A 15,112-nucleotide genomic window follows, 5' to 3' on the forward strand; every position below is an offset into this window, starting at 1 on the left:
ACGATAACGGTATATGGACATGAACACGGTAAAAATAAACAAAGGAGATCAAAAAGAGCAAAAAAAAAAAGGAGGCTGTCAACTCAAGTAAGACTGAGTTAGCAGTATGAAGTCAAAAGGGGGATAGAAGGGGGATATAATTTTCACCTGCTACAGCTGGTTTTTATCACCGTATTGTGAATAGGCCAGTGTAGGTACCAGGAATAGTGATTTTTTTATCTTGAGGAACGCATTAAATGGGCATTTCTTTAGAGCGAACTCGCATCGCTAGGAGACTAAACGGAGAGAGGAAATGTAAAAGGCGCCACCGGATGATAGGGGGAATAACAGAGAGGATGAAGCGGGGGAAACGAGCAAAAGAAGTTAAGTGAAATGGAGACGTGGATGCAGAAGAGGAGAGTGTGAGGAAAAATAAGTAGGAACAAGAATATGTGGGTGGGTATAGGTCTGTTATAATCAGCCAGCCTCACTTGGGCTGTGATAACATTGCTCGAAAGTCGTCATTCGTCTTATTCCGTGTCGTCGTGGATTCGGACTGGTTCTGATTCGATTTCTGGCCGTCGGTATCATCATGATGATTCGTTGTTGCACCGGATGGTTTGCCTCGGGAAGGCATACTGGATCCGCCGCGCTTAACCCCTAATCCGCCTCTGCGGCCGCTGCCAGAGGACTGGTTTGGTCGTCTTATCGGTGCAGATGGCTGTGTCATCATTTTGCTCCCGCCAGCAGCGCCGCTGCTGGAGGCCGTGGCACCGCTGGCTTTCCCTTTTTCCTTGCCAACAGGTATTCTATCAACCTTGTGTTCTGCCTTTTGCTGCAGCATCTCTTTCACCGAGCCAACGCGGATGAACCTCCCAGGTGTAATCTCGTATCCCTCAAGGGCCAGCGATGCTATTCCTGCATCGTGTGTGTTGGTAAACTCTACAATAGCACCTTGGTGGTCGGGGCGCAGGTTTATCTTCACCAGTGCACCGTGTGGCTCTGCGAGAGCACGAATGCGGGCATCGTTCACCGTGTCGGGGACGTTCATCAAGGCTAGGGTGCGTATGTGGCGGTCACCTTTGGGCTTGATGTGGCCATCAACCAATGAGCCTGGTGGCGGCGAGGCTGTGCTCGTTCCGTTACGCTGGGCGTTGGTGGCTGGTGATTCGGACCGAGAGACAATTGTATTTTGGTGTCGTTTTGCTCCCGTGCTGGTCGAAAGCCGAACATTTAGCTCTCGGCCTTTGAACGTCTTCTCGTTCAGAGCCAGGGCAGCGGTCGATTGATCCTGTTCCAAGTTAGAATATCCAGTCTTCTGGCCTGATAAAATGGCTGAAAAAAAAAAAAAAAAAGAAAAGAATTGCCAGGTGTAACTTACCTTTGTAGCAAAGCTAACGAAAGCAAAACCTCGAGTCTCTCCATTCACCTTGGTGGGTATTCTAACGGACTCTACATCCCCGTATGCGGTGAACAGTTCTACAAGGTCTCCCTCTGTGGTCTTGTATGGTATGTTACACACATATATCTCCCTACCTTCCTCGTACGCGCCAGACCGAGCCTGTCGCTGCGAAGGGTCAGAGATTTTGACCACCAATTCCAGACCTTCGCCCAGGTCTTTCTTGTCAAGGCCAGTGGCAGCGTAGGCGGATGAGGAAGAAGTAAACTGAACATAACAGAAGCGGCGGTGCGTATTGTATTTAAGCGATGGGAATCGCACTTCGGCAATTTCGCCATACTAAACGTGTGTCAATGTTAGCATCATGCAAGGTAAGTGGGACACCAAGGAAACCTGGGGGTAGGGAATACCGAATGAAAGAGCTCACGGATATAATTTTCATCCGCTGTCGGCGGAAAGTTGGTTACAAAGATTGTGGTGTCTGTAACTGGCTCAACGGTCACTTTGCTGCCTTCTAGAAGCCTTTGGTTCTTCGTGCCAGCGGCCAGGGCATCTTCGTGGGTATCAAACTCGAGCAATGCAGACCCGGAGTCACCGGGGAGCATCTGAAGGGAATTGAGCTTTCCACACTATTTGGTTTAGTTTGTTAGTATGTTTTTATTTTTGAACAAGTGAGTGAGTGGCATTGAGCTGAGCAGTAGTGGTATCTTACGTCTCGGAAAAACTGGCGAATCTTGACCTGCGGGATATCCTTGGGCAAATTCTTGATTATAACACTTGCATGCTCTCGATCTCGAGTCGGTGCTTCTACCGACGGGATGGTGCCACCTTTTGCCTTCTTTGAGACTGTGCCGTTCATCTCCGGTTCGCCCTCGCGTTTCCGTTTGCCAGCAGATTGAGCTTCATCGGGATGGGGATGTTGTTGCTCTACGGGCTCCGGGTGGGCTCCCACCGCCGCTGGAGCATGTTGAGCGTACTGAGCCTGATGATATTGGTGGTTTGCAACCTGCTGGTGCTGGTGGTACTGCTGTTGCTGTTGCTGTTGCTGCTGCTGCTGCAAGGCCTCTCTCTGCCTACGTTTAGTCAATGCCTTCATAGCCTTCCGAACATCGATAATGGCAAGTTGAGATTCATCCGCGTCTTCGTAGTGTTCACAGTGCGAAATGTAGGCGTCCATGATCTTCTCTGGCCAGTCTAGGTCTGTCCGTTGTAGAGCCTGTTTCAATACTGCGGTAGCGTAGCTCGGGTTAGGCATTCGTCGCGACGCACTGGCTGAAGAATCGCTAGGCATGAACTTGCTCCATGAGAGAAGCTCCCAGGTGTAGTAGGCCAGCCAGAACTCGAAACTGTGTCCGTGGCGGGGAATGAGGTGTTTAAACTCCTCGCGTGCGCTGTCCCAGCTTCCGCGCGCGCTGAGATATCGAATGTAGATGCGCTCCAGATGGAAGAGTGGATCGTTGGGGACGGCCTTGTCGGTTTTATCGCCCAGCTCCTGCACGGATTCGATGGCAGAGCGAATGCCGACTTCGGCTACGTCAAGATCTTCGTCCGTGGATTCCGGCTGGAGTGCCCAGCGGCGAAGGTAACTACACCAGGTAGTGTGGACTTTCAAGACCTCATTGATGCCCGCAGCGTCGAGTAGGCCGGAACGCGTGGCTTTGTGCTTGAGCTCGAGGATCTCGGCGAAGGAGAGACCAGCCCGTTCGGCGCTGACGAAGAGCTGCGACCACAGGGCGCCAGACCAAGGGCAGTGGCGGGTTGCGCGCTCGATCACAGGGATGGGTGAGATGCCCATGGGCCCGTCCATGGATTCATCGATAAGGAACATGACGTAGTCTTCCCAGAGAGTAGCGTCGGTAGGGAAGCGGAGGACGGCGCGCTGGTAGAGCGAGGTGATCAGTTCCAGACGGAGAGGCTGCTGCTGTCCCTTTCTCCGGGGTGGCTTGGAGAGCTCCCAGTCGAGATACTCCTGGAAGGCGGTCCACTCGGCATTGGTGTCCTTGAGCTCGAAGGTTCTGTGTAGGGCTGCTTCTCGGGTGTCGCGGGCGGCGTACATGGCCTTTGCCTCGGCAGCCTTGCTCCTGGCATCGACCATGACGTCCTCGTAGCTGGCGTTGTAGTACTTGGAGACGAAGCTGGAGAAGAGCTGGAAGGTGTCGTCCCAGCCGGCGTGGGGGGTCTGCAGCCGGCTCTCGAAGAGCAGACGGAGCTGGGAGACGCGGTCCTGCGAGGGGGAGGCGTCGACATCCTGGATGAGCAGCTCGAGGTAGCGGTTCCAGACGAGATGGCTGTCGTTGATGCGCCACTTTGTAGCATCGGCTCCGGTCTTCCACACTTCGACGACGGACTGCCAGGTGAAGACCTCGCGGCCGATGATCCTGTCTTCGTCGGACCAGTGGCCGCGGCCGGCGCCATCTCTGTCGCCGGACGAGGCCTTGTAAAGGTAGAGCATCCACTCACCGTATATGACCCAGAGCTTTGTGCTGCCGTACTCCTCCTCGACAGAGCGGCGACAGAGCTCCATGACGGCGATGCGCTCGTTGACGGTGCGGGCGAGCAGGCTCTCGTCCTGGATCCATTCGGCCCAGAGATCCTCTCCGATGGCGAACAGGTGATCGAGCTCCTCCCGGGCAGCCTTGAGATCCTTGAGCACGTCGAAGCGGTGGGGATCGCCGTGCGAGTCGGGCGAGGCTGGCGGGTAGATGTGGTCAACAAAGCCCTGGTGCAGTAGACGGATGAAATTGACGCGGTCCTCGTATGCGTAGTGGTTCTTCTGGATGTTGCTGTACAGCTGAGCCGCCGTCCGCTGGGCTTCTGGGCTGAGACACGTGCTGCTGAACTCACGTCTGGGCGCATCGGCAACGGGTTCAGCGCCGTCGTACCCCGACGGCCGCGGAGTTGGCGTGCTGTGCTGTGTGGCGGCCGGCGGCACGATGGGGAAGGCAGTCGAAGGCGACGGCTCGGCTCTCTTGATGTGCGCAGCCTCGACGAGGGCGTCTATGCCGGGTGTAGAGGGCGTCTGGGGCCCACGGCCGCTGTTGGGAGTGTGAATCTGAGCCTGAGCCTGAGTCTGAGCCTGAGCCTGCGGCTGTTGTTGTTGTTGTGCCTGTTGTACCTGTACCTGTTGTGCCTGCGTCTGCGCCTGCGTCTGTGTCTGCCTTGGACCTGTCCCGTTGCCGTGAACGCCTCCGCTGCCGGCCCATGTTGTCTGCGGCGTGTTCCCTCGGTGCGAGCGAGGGCGAGGCGACTGCACAGAGGCAGGCGAGCGAACAGCCTTCTCCTGTCTGCTGGAGCTTGGTGTGATCAGGTCCCTGATATCCATGGCCGCGGACTTTTTTGCTGTGGTAGCCCGCCGAGCAGCAGCAGCAGGTCAAGCCTCCGGGGCAGAAGAAAAAGAAAAGGGTCAAGGAGGAGACTGAGAGAGTAGAGGGAGAAGAGGAAAGCAAGAGAAGGATGGCTGAGAGAGTGTGTATGTGCGTGTCTTATCAGGCTGGCCGAACTGGATGAGTGTCAGTAGCAGCGCAGGAGTTCCATCGCAAACCTTGGGGGGAGGTTCACGCCGTCGACAGCGAGTTCCAGCGAGAAGTGCCAGCCGACTGAGCAGCGCCGCGACGACCTGTAGTGTATCTCTCGCGGAGAGCAGCCAGACACACGGCCAGACGGAGAACGAGCGAGTGAGCGAGGAAGCTGGACGAGCAGTTCGTTAGCAACGAGGGCGAGCTGGCGGGCCAACGCAGCAGCAGCAGCAGCCGGACTCACGACGGGCGAACGAGAAGCTGTTGTCAGAGCGAGCGTCGCAACATCGAGCAGACGCCGGGCGAAGCGAGATGAAGCAGCAGTGAGGAAGCGATCGAGCTGGCGGTTCTTCTTCTCTTTGTTCGTCGTCGTCGTCGTCGTCTTCTTCTGTCTCGTCTTCGTCTTCTTCGTCTTTCGTTATTGACGTTTGAAGGTTGAGGTTGAAGGAAGAAAAAAAAAGTTGCTTTTCCCTTTTTTCCCTTTACTAAGCAACAAACAGCGACTTTTCCCCGGCTTCGACTGCGACTGCGACTTCGACGTGCGAAGAGCTTCACCTTTTGCTTCTTGTCTTTAGTTGTGGCTGCTGTCTACGGCTGTTGATACGATGGATGTGAAAACGGTGATGTTCTAGGCGAGTGAGTGAGCGAATGAGTGGATGTTGAAGGCTCAAGCTGACGTTTCTCTAGGTACAAGACGGCATCACCAGCATCATCACCATCATCACCATCAGAAGAAGAAGACAAAGACGGAGATGCGAGAGACAGACATGATCTAGACCGCGTTTCCCGGAGCGAGGCTGTCGCTATGGCTGGCAGTGGCTCTGGGGTCCAGCTCCCCGTCGACAGCGAGGGTTACATCATATATACCCAACTACCTCACTAGCGACTCCCTAACGCGCGGAGAAGGCTACAGACTGCAGGCTGCAGGAAGACGGACATAGTAACTAACAATAGACTCTTTGACTGACAGACTGACGGGCTGGCGCTCGAACCTGCGAGCTCGTGGGATTTGCTGCTGCTGGTTGCTGCTGTCTCTCCCACGCACCCCCCAGATCGTCTGCTCGTGGCATTCCAGTTGGCCCGGCGTCCGCAGCCAGCATGCAGCTCTGCCCTTCCACACCGCAGGTATCTTTCTCTTCACTCGTGTCTTTTTCTTTCTTTCCTTTTTACCGTCCTGCCCTCCCTTCTTTCTTTTCTTTTCAGTCATTATATATTTTAAACATCATGGTTGTGGTTATGATTCGCTGGCTGAAAAGCAAGCCCGTGGCTGACCGTCACCTGATACGCCACTGACGTCACGATCTAGAAAGACGAGAAGAAGACGAGAAGACGAGAAGACGAGAAGGAAGTGCGAGAGGAACGAGAACGAAGCACGGAAAAAGGCAAAAAAGACGGCAAGTTCAAGTTCAGATGGATCAAGGGTGAAACGTTGACTAACACCAGTGGCTATTAGAGATACCCCAGGATACTAAAGACAGACACACGAGAAAAGAACATCAAAAAAGAAATAGGTAAAAATTAAGAAAAAGAGAGAAAGAAGAATTAAATAATATATACAACATGAATCCGTGAGAAATCAACCTATCCGTTTCCACCCCAGTCTTGACTGCGGTATGTATATATCTGGTCTATCATTGATTGCCACTTGACTCGCCCTCAAGGCGGCTGGAGTCCAGGTCCAGACTCTTCGAAGCCAGTTCCTCAAGTAGGCACCCAGCTTACTGCTGCTTGGGCTTGAAGAGCATGGTGAAGAACTTGATGATGAGGGAGATGAGCTTGCCAATGCTGAAGTGGGCAATGAGATCCGTGATATCCTTGAGCAGGCCGCTCCAGTCGATGTTGAGGTTGATTCCTGCGTGGGCACTGCCGCCAATGCCAATGCCGGTGCCGCTGGCAGAGATATCACGGCCAGCGATAGCACCGAGGCCGGGGATGAAGATCTTGCCGATACCGCCGACTATCTCCATGATGATTTGCAGGATAAGGCTGGCAAGCTTGCCCCAGTCGATGTTCTTGCCGTCACCGATAACCTGGACGATTTCGGAGATGAGCTTGGGGATGTCGAGCAGACCCTGAGCGTGGGCCATCTCGTCGCGTGCAGTGATGCCGGATCTAGCAGACAGTTGCATGAACTGATGGGTGACATCACCAAGGTCACGGTTGCTGATCTTGCCCTTGAACAGGCCGAGGATGAAGTCGATCAGGCTAGGGATGTCGAAGTGGCCGCTGGCGAAGAACTGCACGATCTTCTCGATGATAGCTCCGATGCCCTGGCCGTGTGGGAAGAAACCCAGGACGATCTTGACGATGACACCGATGCTGGCATGGCCAGAGGTGTTGATGTTGAGGAACTGGCCAGTGAGCTTGCAGACGACTTCGATGACGGCGTTGATGATATCGACAATGCCGCCGAGGTTGCCATGGCAGACCTCGATGATGGCCTCGATGATGCCAGCAAGGTTACAGCCGTTGGCGGTGATGTGCACATGGATCTTAGCAGCAAGGACGTTGGCATCAATGTTGGCTTTGCCCTTTACGGCGCCCTGGATGGCCGCAACGAGCACTGGGAGCTCAGGGACCTTGACCGGAGTAGAAGGGGCGGGAGCAGGGGCAGGGGCAGGGGCAGGTGCTGGAGCTGGAGCAGCACGGGCATCGACAGCAGGGAAGGCCCTGCGGAGGAGGTCATCAGAGCATCTCTCTATCAGACAGTTAGCTTTTGATCTGGCATTCAATACCCAAGTACTTGGATAGCCGGGATGCGGGACATACGCTCAAAGTCCTTGCATTCAGGGCCAGACTGGCCATTTGCAGAGATTCCCCCAAGGCAGCCAATTAGCACCTGGGCACAGCTCGCAGCTCTGGGGGCCTGTTCAACTGCACGAGCAGAAGAGAGTGCCGCAAAAAGCGGGAGAACAAAGAAGGCAGCCTTCATCTTGAAGGTAGCACGGGGTTGAAAAGAGAGGAAGGGGGTATAACTTAGGTCAGTCAGGCAGGTAAAGTAAAGAGTGAAAGGGGGTTTGTGAGGCCCAAGGTCAGTATAATGAACGACAGAAGAGAATTTGGAAAGAGAGCGAATGTGCTATGAGACAGCCGACTGATGGGTTGCAAGGAAGAAAGGAAAGAAGAAACACCAGTCGAAGGCATTAATCGAGATTTATATACCCTTCGTCTACGGGATTTGCTCTAACATCTGTTATCGACCGAGCAGCCCACTTCCTCTTCGCCCCCTTGCATCTGAAATCGACCATCTCATCCGATGAGTCCAAGCCATTTCTCCACACAGCCTCTTCGTTGAGCCTATCCTGGCCACTAGTGAGGAAACATGCTGCTCTTTCTTATGGTTCCCTTGGTACGGCTCTGCTATCAAAGATGCGGTTCTTCGCTTTTGAGTTCACATGGCCGTGGCACAACGTCCGTCGATCATATCGCTTGCATGGATTCGCCGCGCGAAAATGCTCGTGGTCGTGGATCCTCGTCAACAACCGAGGCGAACATCATGGATGAGAAACGCGCTAAGATAACTGATACTGCCCGTACGGAGTATACTCCATACAGCGTTATCTTTCACAAAGAAATCTGCCCTCAAGTATCTGTATCTATGAGATACAATGCACCGAGTGTTATGCGGTACATAAAAACTGGCCATGCATATATAAATGCAAGGAGCAAGTAGCCAGGGGCAATGGCCTCTAGTTTCACGGCCCAACGGATAACAGATTTTGACAGTTTGCACAGCTTCGGGTGAAGGGCAACTCTCGGGTGGGTGGAGTCTTGGCAGGGACGCCCAGAGAGTCGAATCAGCACGTCCATCACATAGGTATATGGCGTAACTATGGGGTATGCTGGTCTCAGACACTTTTCCCCTGAAGGGCAAACCCCAGTACCTTGAAGGATGAGAGCCCAAGCAGCTGACAGCTGTTCGACCCAGTTCGGCAAAAGATAAAGGCATATCCTTCAGTTCAGTTTAAAGGCTCAGAAACAAACCAGAAAACGTCAGGGAGGCAAAGAGGGCACCTGATGGATTCCCGATGGGCAGAGCATGCTCTCCGAAGAGGCTCTCTGTATGGAGTATCCGTAGATTGGATTGCGAGATAGATAGAGAGATAAGCGCGGAAACGTTATGATCAGCGTGATAAGAGTACCGCGGCTGTGAGAAATGATCGTAGGGCTTCCGTGGACTGCCGAAGCGCAGAAAACCTGTGAATACGAGGAACTGCTAATGGGCGATCACTTGTGCTTCCAAGCAGATTAGCAGACAACAAAGCACTCCGTAAGGTCAAAACGTATTCCGTAGAGGCAACGGGGAGTTCGTTGCCCGCGGGAGCAAAAAGCCTTGCTTGATATCAAAGATGTGCCAGACTTTGAGGTCGAAAAAAGTTCTAACATATCCGCTGATCTTCAGGGATATTGCCTAAACTAGTAAGACTCCCGAGAAAGCTTCCGGGAAATCGGGTCTAAGGGCCGAGCACGTGCGCGTTTATTACTCAGAAATTAGTAAGAGGGAAAAAACTGGCTTACATAAACTAAATACACGTGACTAATAGCGGAGAATATTTTAGCCGTTGCTTATATAATATTATAGGTTTTTCCGAAATGTTTAAGTTTATCTGATAAAAAAAAGCCAAAAGCTAAAAGAAATAATTAAGAAAAAAAAAAAAAGAGGTTGTGGAGGTTTGAAGGTTGAAGATTGAAGGCTGGAAGTGCTGAAGATATAAAAGAAGGAGACGGAAAGAAAGAGAAGAAGATGGAGACAGCACAGGATCATGCGAAGAAGCGGAAGAGAAAGCACAAAAGCTCTGAAGGGAAGAGCGCAAAGTCGCAGCAGCAGCAGCAGATAGAAGCAGAAACACCTACCAAGAAACAAAAGGTCGACCAGCACGACGACGATGACGAGGAGGTTGAAGCCGAAGACTCAGCAACTGAGAACGGCGTCGAGACCGAAAAGGATGTGCCGGCCTTGCCCTCTGCGGATACAATGGCTCTCCCCACACAGGAGGCCGTATCAAACAAATTCAGCGACCTCTCCCTCTCAGAGCCGACGGTTAAGGCGATAGCCGGCATGGGCTTCACTACCATGACGGAGATACAGCAGCGAGGTATTCCGCCTTCGTTGGCGGGTAGGGATATCCTGGGAGCAGCGAAGACGGGCTCAGGAAAGACGCTGGCCTTTTTGATACCTGCCGTGGAGATATTGCGGTCGTTGAAGTTCAAGCCTAGAAATGGTATGCGAAGTTTTTATTTTGTATATTGGGATAGAGAGATCATGGCATGGCTAACGTGGTGGTGTAGGAACTGGTGCGCTTATTATCACGCCTACGCGAGAGCTGGCGCTACAAATCTTTGGTGTTGCGAGGGAGCTGATGGAGCACCATTCGCAGACTTACGGGGTCGTCATTGGCGGCGCAAACAGGAGGGCTGAGGCAGAGAAGCTGAATAAGGGTGTTAATGTGCTGATTGGAACTCCGGGTCGTCTGCTGGACCATCTGCGGTCGACTGAGGGGTTTGTCTTTAAGAATCTCAAAACTCTTGTCATTGACGAGGCAGACCGGTGAGCACCATCTTCAGTTGAACTTGCTTGAAGGTTAATAAATAACTACGGGGCCGTTTTTTGCTAACTAACTGCTGTAGAATTCTCGAGGTTGGTTTCGAGGATGAACTGCGGCAGATCATCTCAATCCTGCCCAAAGACGACAGACAAACGATGCTGTTCTCCGCTACACAGACCACCAAGGTCGAGGATCTTGCACGTATATCCCTGAAGCCTGGCCCGCTGTATATCAACGTCGACCATAAGAAGGAGCACAGCACGGTAGACGGTGTGGAGCAAGGGTTTATCATCTGCGAAGCCCACAAGCGGTTCCTGCTGCTCTTTTCGTTCCTGAAGAAGAATGCCAAGAAGAAGATTATTGTCTTCTTTTCCAGCTGTAACTCTGTCAAGTATTACTCGGAGCTGTTGAATTACATCGACTTGCCGGTGCTGAGTCTGCATGGGAAGCTGAAGCAGCAGAAGCGGACGAACACGTTCTTTGAGTTCTGCAACTCTGCTCAGGGCACGCTTATCTGCACGGACGTTGCTGCTAGAGGGTTGGACATCCCAGCAGTCGACTACATTGTCCAGCTTGATCCTCCAGATGATGTAAGTCTTTTACTTGCTTTATTCATTTTTGCACATATATATGTATATATATAGTAGGGTATGCTAACTGGTCAGCCGCGAGACTATATCCACAGAGTCGGCCGAACGGCCCGAGGCAAGGGCAAGGTTGGACGAAGCTTGATGTTCCTACAGCCGTCGGAGGTGGGCTTCATCAACCATCTACGAGAGGCTCGTGTTCCCGTGGTGGAATTCGAGTTCCCTACCAAACACATCATCAACATCCAGTCGCAGCTTGAGAAGCTCATCAGCCAAAACTACTACCTCAACCAGGTTAGTCTTCTTCTTCTTCTTCTTCTTCTTATTTCATGCTTACTGATGATGTTTATGTAGTCGGCGAAAGAAGGATACAGGTCGTATCTACATGCGTATGCGTCGCACTCTCTGCGGTCAGTGTTTGACGTGAACAAGCTTGACCTGGTGAAGGTGGCCAAGAGCTACGGCTTCACGACGCCGCCGCGAGTCGACATTGCTCTGGGAGCGAGCATGAGCCGGGACAAGAAGGTGCAGGGCCGGAGGACATATGGCAGCCAGCCGAAGGGAGCGAGCTTTAAGCGGAAGCACGACGACAACTGATGTACATTTACTACTACTTAGACAGCCCTTGATCGTTATATCAGCCTTTGATACCTTCAAAAGTATAAAATTTAAGCTTTAATTTTCTTAGTCAGCATCACGTGCAACCTAAATTGAGTAAAGCGTTGAAGCATCAAAATTCGAGACTATTTTTGATAGAAAGAGAAGAAGCAGAAGAAGAAGACAGCCATTAACCATTGAGCCACGATAGAAGCACGATGGTGGCCGTCTGCACAGCGCTTGCCTCGCGGCAGCTCTTCCGCCAAGGTAAGCATTTCTCTAGGCACTTTTTGTCGGTGTGTGATCTAATGACAATTGGTTAAAAGGCGGTTTGACGGTATCCCGACGAAGCATAAGCACAACAGGATGTCTACAGGGACTACGCGACTCGCTGATGGCGAGCAACGAGAATGCGGACGCCTCCTCCGGCTCTGGAAACCTATCTGGAGCCAAGATCACTCATCGTCCTCCGCCCGTGAAGAAGGGTTCGCTGGCATCTGGCTCCATCTTCTCTGACGGCGACGACGTGAGCTTTTCACCTTCGGGCCCAGCACCCAAGAGACCAGCGAAGAAGGACGCTTCCACGCCAGCAGAACAGTCGACAGCCCTGGTTGACCGGAACCGAGACACGATATCGCGGACGCTGATCCCGCATCCGGACCGACGAGCTCGCTGGGAGCGGAAGATGGTTATCCGCAGCGTGAAGAACAGAGGGCAGCTCAGCCGGGAGGAGATCATCCATCAGACGGAGCGAGAGCTGCAGAGTCGGTCGCATTTCTTCAAGACGTCTGTGAAGAAGCTTGGCCCCCTGGCGAGACAGGTTGCCGGCAAGAAGGTGGAGGATGCGATACTGCAGATGACGTATAGCAAGAAGAAAGCAGCGAGGGACGTGAGGCTGTTCCTTGAGCAGGCTAGGAACGAGGCCATCGTGAGCCGTGGGATGGGACTGGGGAAGTCGAGTGGAGAAGGAGAAGGACAAGGAGAAGGGGAGGTAGAGATCAAGCTGAAGGATGGCAAGGCGTACACGGTGAGGGATCCCACTGCCATATACATTGACCAGGCGTGGGTGAACCGGGGCCCCTACGGGGTGGACTACGACCACCGGGCGCGAGGGCAGATCAACCGGCTGCGTCCGCCGCACACTGCGCTGGCGGTGGTGCTGAAGGAGGAGAAGACGCGGGTGAGGGAATGGCAGGACCGGACGGAGAAGGCGTTGAGGGAGAGAAAGGAGAAGCTGTGGGTTCAGATGCCTGACCGGAGGGTTACAGCTCAGAGCCAGTATTATTCTTGGTGAACTTTCTTGTATGATATTCATGTATAGTAAAGCAGTATAGTAGTGAAGCAGTCAAGCATCTAAACATTTCTAAACATAAACATGACCAAGTAGTGGAAGAAGTCTGAGCATGCAGTAGTATTAGAAGAAGAAGTCTAAACATAAACAAGAGTAGAAGAGGGTGATTAAGTGTCTATCAAAGAGACAAAGGACAAACAGGAAGGTGATCAAACGGGGTATCAAACTAACGTCCCAACTCCCAGCGTGACAACAGACGTAAAGAAAAGAAAAGAGAAAAAAAAAAAAGAGTAAAGAGAAGTAGAGAGGTAAGAGGTCACTCGCCAGTGGATGGTCGAGAGGCGGAGGCGGAGGATGTTGGCTTCTTGGAGGGCCGCCGTAAGTTGGGCAGTATCTCGATGTCCGGGAAGAATGCTTCCTGGTTGCTGTTGGCGAGGGAGAGAAAGTGGGCTCGCAGGTCGTGGAGCACTTGGAGGATCTCGTCAAAGGACTTTTTTGGTCCCACGCAGTCGTGCAGCCAGTCCGGAACAGGCCGTGGGACGCTCTTTGGCGAGCGTTTAGTCGAGGTCGACGTAGTAGTAGTAGCAGCAGCAGTAGTAGTGGCGGTAGTAGTAGCAGAGGTGGTAGTAGCAGCAGCAGAAGAAGTGGCTGCGGTGGTAGTGGTGGTGGCAGGGAGTCTCTCTCTGCGGCGGAGGGTGAGGTCAAAGGACTCTACGCCGCCCCAGGCCTGCATGTTGGCTATGGTGTCGATGGCGAGGCGGCACTGGGTGAAGGGCCACTCGTCGTTGCGGTATCTGGCGCGCTGGTAGTGCTTGCGGCAGTAGTAGATCCAGACCGAGTCTGGGATGTTGACGGTGCACTTTTTGTTTCTCCCAAAGATGTGGGAGATGACCTTGCGGTAGTGGCTCGAGCCTGTCGAGCAGGACTCGTCGAACTGGCACTGTCGGTCCATTAGACAGGTAGAAGTGGAAGAAGCAGAAGCAGTGGTAGATGCTGAAGTAGTGGTGATAGAGTCAAGCAGTAGCAGAAGTGGTCAAAGTCAAGGTCAAGGTCAAGACGAGTATCAAAGTCAAGATAGAAGAGGACGAGTAGGACGAGGAGAGGAAGAAAGAGAAGAGAAAGTAAAGAAGAAGAGAGAGGAAGGGGGTATTTATATGTCTCCCTTTCTAGGCCAGAAAGTGAAGATGGCAGCAGGACAGCAAGCGGGAGAGCAAGCAACACAGCAGCAGCAGCAACACAGGGAGGAAGGGGGAGAAGTGAGTAGAAGCCAGCAGGACATTCACTTGAAGGGCCAGAAGAGGGAGACTCGGGAAGTTCCAGTAGAAGTGAAGAAGAAGAAGAAGAAGAAGAAGAAGAAGACGAAGACGAGACTGACCTCATGAACTGCCTTGAATCTCCATGAATCAGGAGGAAGAGGAGGAGAGGTGAAGCATCCTCTGGCAGCGTCTCTCACGTCAGCTCCTCGACTCTTCGACTACTCTTGCAAAAGGGAAAAGGGTATCTCGAGAGGCTGACCTTTCTTAATACATGTATATATATTGTATATATGTATGTTGGATATCTGATATATCCATCTGCAAGTAGCAGTGTAGGTATAAGCACCCAGTAGGCAGGAGATCCAGTCAAAAGGAGAGCCAACCCCCCAGGAGACATGCTATCCTCACCACCACCAACTGCTGGGACTCAGCCTGGTGGTGGTGAGGATAGCTGGTGACAGAAAGAAGAGAAAGAGAAAGAGAAAGAAAGAAGAAGAGAAGAAGAGAAGACCCTTTTTATGTCTTCTGCCTCTGGCTGCTTGTCGTCGACGCCTGTCGTCTGGTTGTATCTGTCATCGTCGCCGACATCTCATCTATCCCTATCTCACTGCCTCTATCTCTGTCACTGCCTCTAACTACCTCTATCTACTCTTGTCTCTCCCCTGTCCTGCTTGTCTTCTTGTCTTCCTTCTTGTCTTCTGACCTAACCTTGGAACTTAACTAAGCTTGCTCGTGCATCGTTGATTGGGCAGGAAGAAGTCTGAGTAGGACAGAAGGAGAAGAAGTAAAGGATAGATGAGGAGAGGAGAAGAGTAGTTAAGAGGAGAGGAGAATGAGAAGAGGATAAGAGTAGAGGGGAGGAGGACATCATCATCATCTTCTTCTTCTTTGGTTGGTGGTAGAACTTCTCAGTGTTGAGTCTTGCTTGTTATCGATAAGCCG

At 52.5% G+C, this 15,112-nt stretch overlaps 5 protein-coding genes across 5 annotated transcripts; 2 read left to right on the forward strand and 3 right to left on the reverse strand.

Annotated features, from left to right (window-relative positions):
- Positions 1-466: 466 nt before the first annotated feature.
- MGYG_05804 (U4/U6 snRNA-associated-splicing factor PRP24) lies at positions 467-4,700 on the reverse strand (the record flags this gene model as incomplete). The annotated part of the gene is made up of 4 exons (XM_003173167.1): positions 467-1,270; positions 1,361-1,717; positions 1,789-2,007; positions 2,091-4,700. The coding sequence occupies 4 exons, from the start codon at positions 4,698-4,700 to the stop codon at positions 467-469; spliced, it is 3,990 nt and encodes a 1,329-aa protein (XP_003173215.1).
- Positions 4,701-6,611: 1,911 nt separating this feature from the next.
- Positions 6,612-7,825, reverse strand: MGYG_05805 (hypothetical protein; the record flags this gene model as incomplete). Its single annotated transcript, XM_003173168.1, has 2 exons — positions 6,612-7,591; positions 7,663-7,825. The coding sequence occupies 2 exons, from the start codon at positions 7,823-7,825 to the stop codon at positions 6,612-6,614; spliced, it is 1,143 nt and encodes a 380-aa protein (XP_003173216.1).
- Positions 7,826-9,637: 1,812 nt separating this feature from the next.
- On the forward strand, positions 9,638-11,623 carry MGYG_05806 (ATP-dependent RNA helicase has1; the record flags this gene model as incomplete). The annotated part of the gene is made up of 5 exons (XM_003173169.1): positions 9,638-10,115; positions 10,183-10,441; positions 10,522-11,029; positions 11,105-11,320; positions 11,381-11,623. The coding sequence occupies 5 exons, from the start codon at positions 9,638-9,640 to the stop codon at positions 11,621-11,623; spliced, it is 1,704 nt and encodes a 567-aa protein (XP_003173217.1).
- A 218-nt stretch (positions 11,624-11,841) lies between these two features.
- MGYG_05807 (mitochondrial large ribosomal subunit) lies at positions 11,842-12,917 on the forward strand (the record flags this gene model as incomplete). The annotated part of the gene is made up of 2 exons (XM_003173170.1): positions 11,842-11,890; positions 11,950-12,917. The coding sequence occupies 2 exons, from the start codon at positions 11,842-11,844 to the stop codon at positions 12,915-12,917; spliced, it is 1,017 nt and encodes a 338-aa protein (XP_003173218.1).
- A 313-nt stretch (positions 12,918-13,230) lies between these two features.
- MGYG_05808 (hypothetical protein) lies at positions 13,231-13,866 on the reverse strand (the record flags this gene model as incomplete). The annotated part of the gene is made up of 1 exon (XM_003173171.1): positions 13,231-13,866. The coding sequence occupies one exon, from the start codon at positions 13,864-13,866 to the stop codon at positions 13,231-13,233; it is 636 nt and encodes a 211-aa protein (XP_003173219.1).
- Between the last annotated feature and the right edge of the window lie 1,246 nt (positions 13,867-15,112).

The sequence above is a fragment of the Nannizzia gypsea genome, genomic scaffold (genome assembly GCF_000150975.2).
Source record: "Nannizzia gypsea CBS 118893 supercont1.4 genomic scaffold, whole genome shotgun sequence".
In the NCBI taxonomy this organism is placed as follows: domain Eukaryota; kingdom Fungi; phylum Ascomycota; class Eurotiomycetes; order Onygenales; family Arthrodermataceae; genus Nannizzia; species Nannizzia gypsea.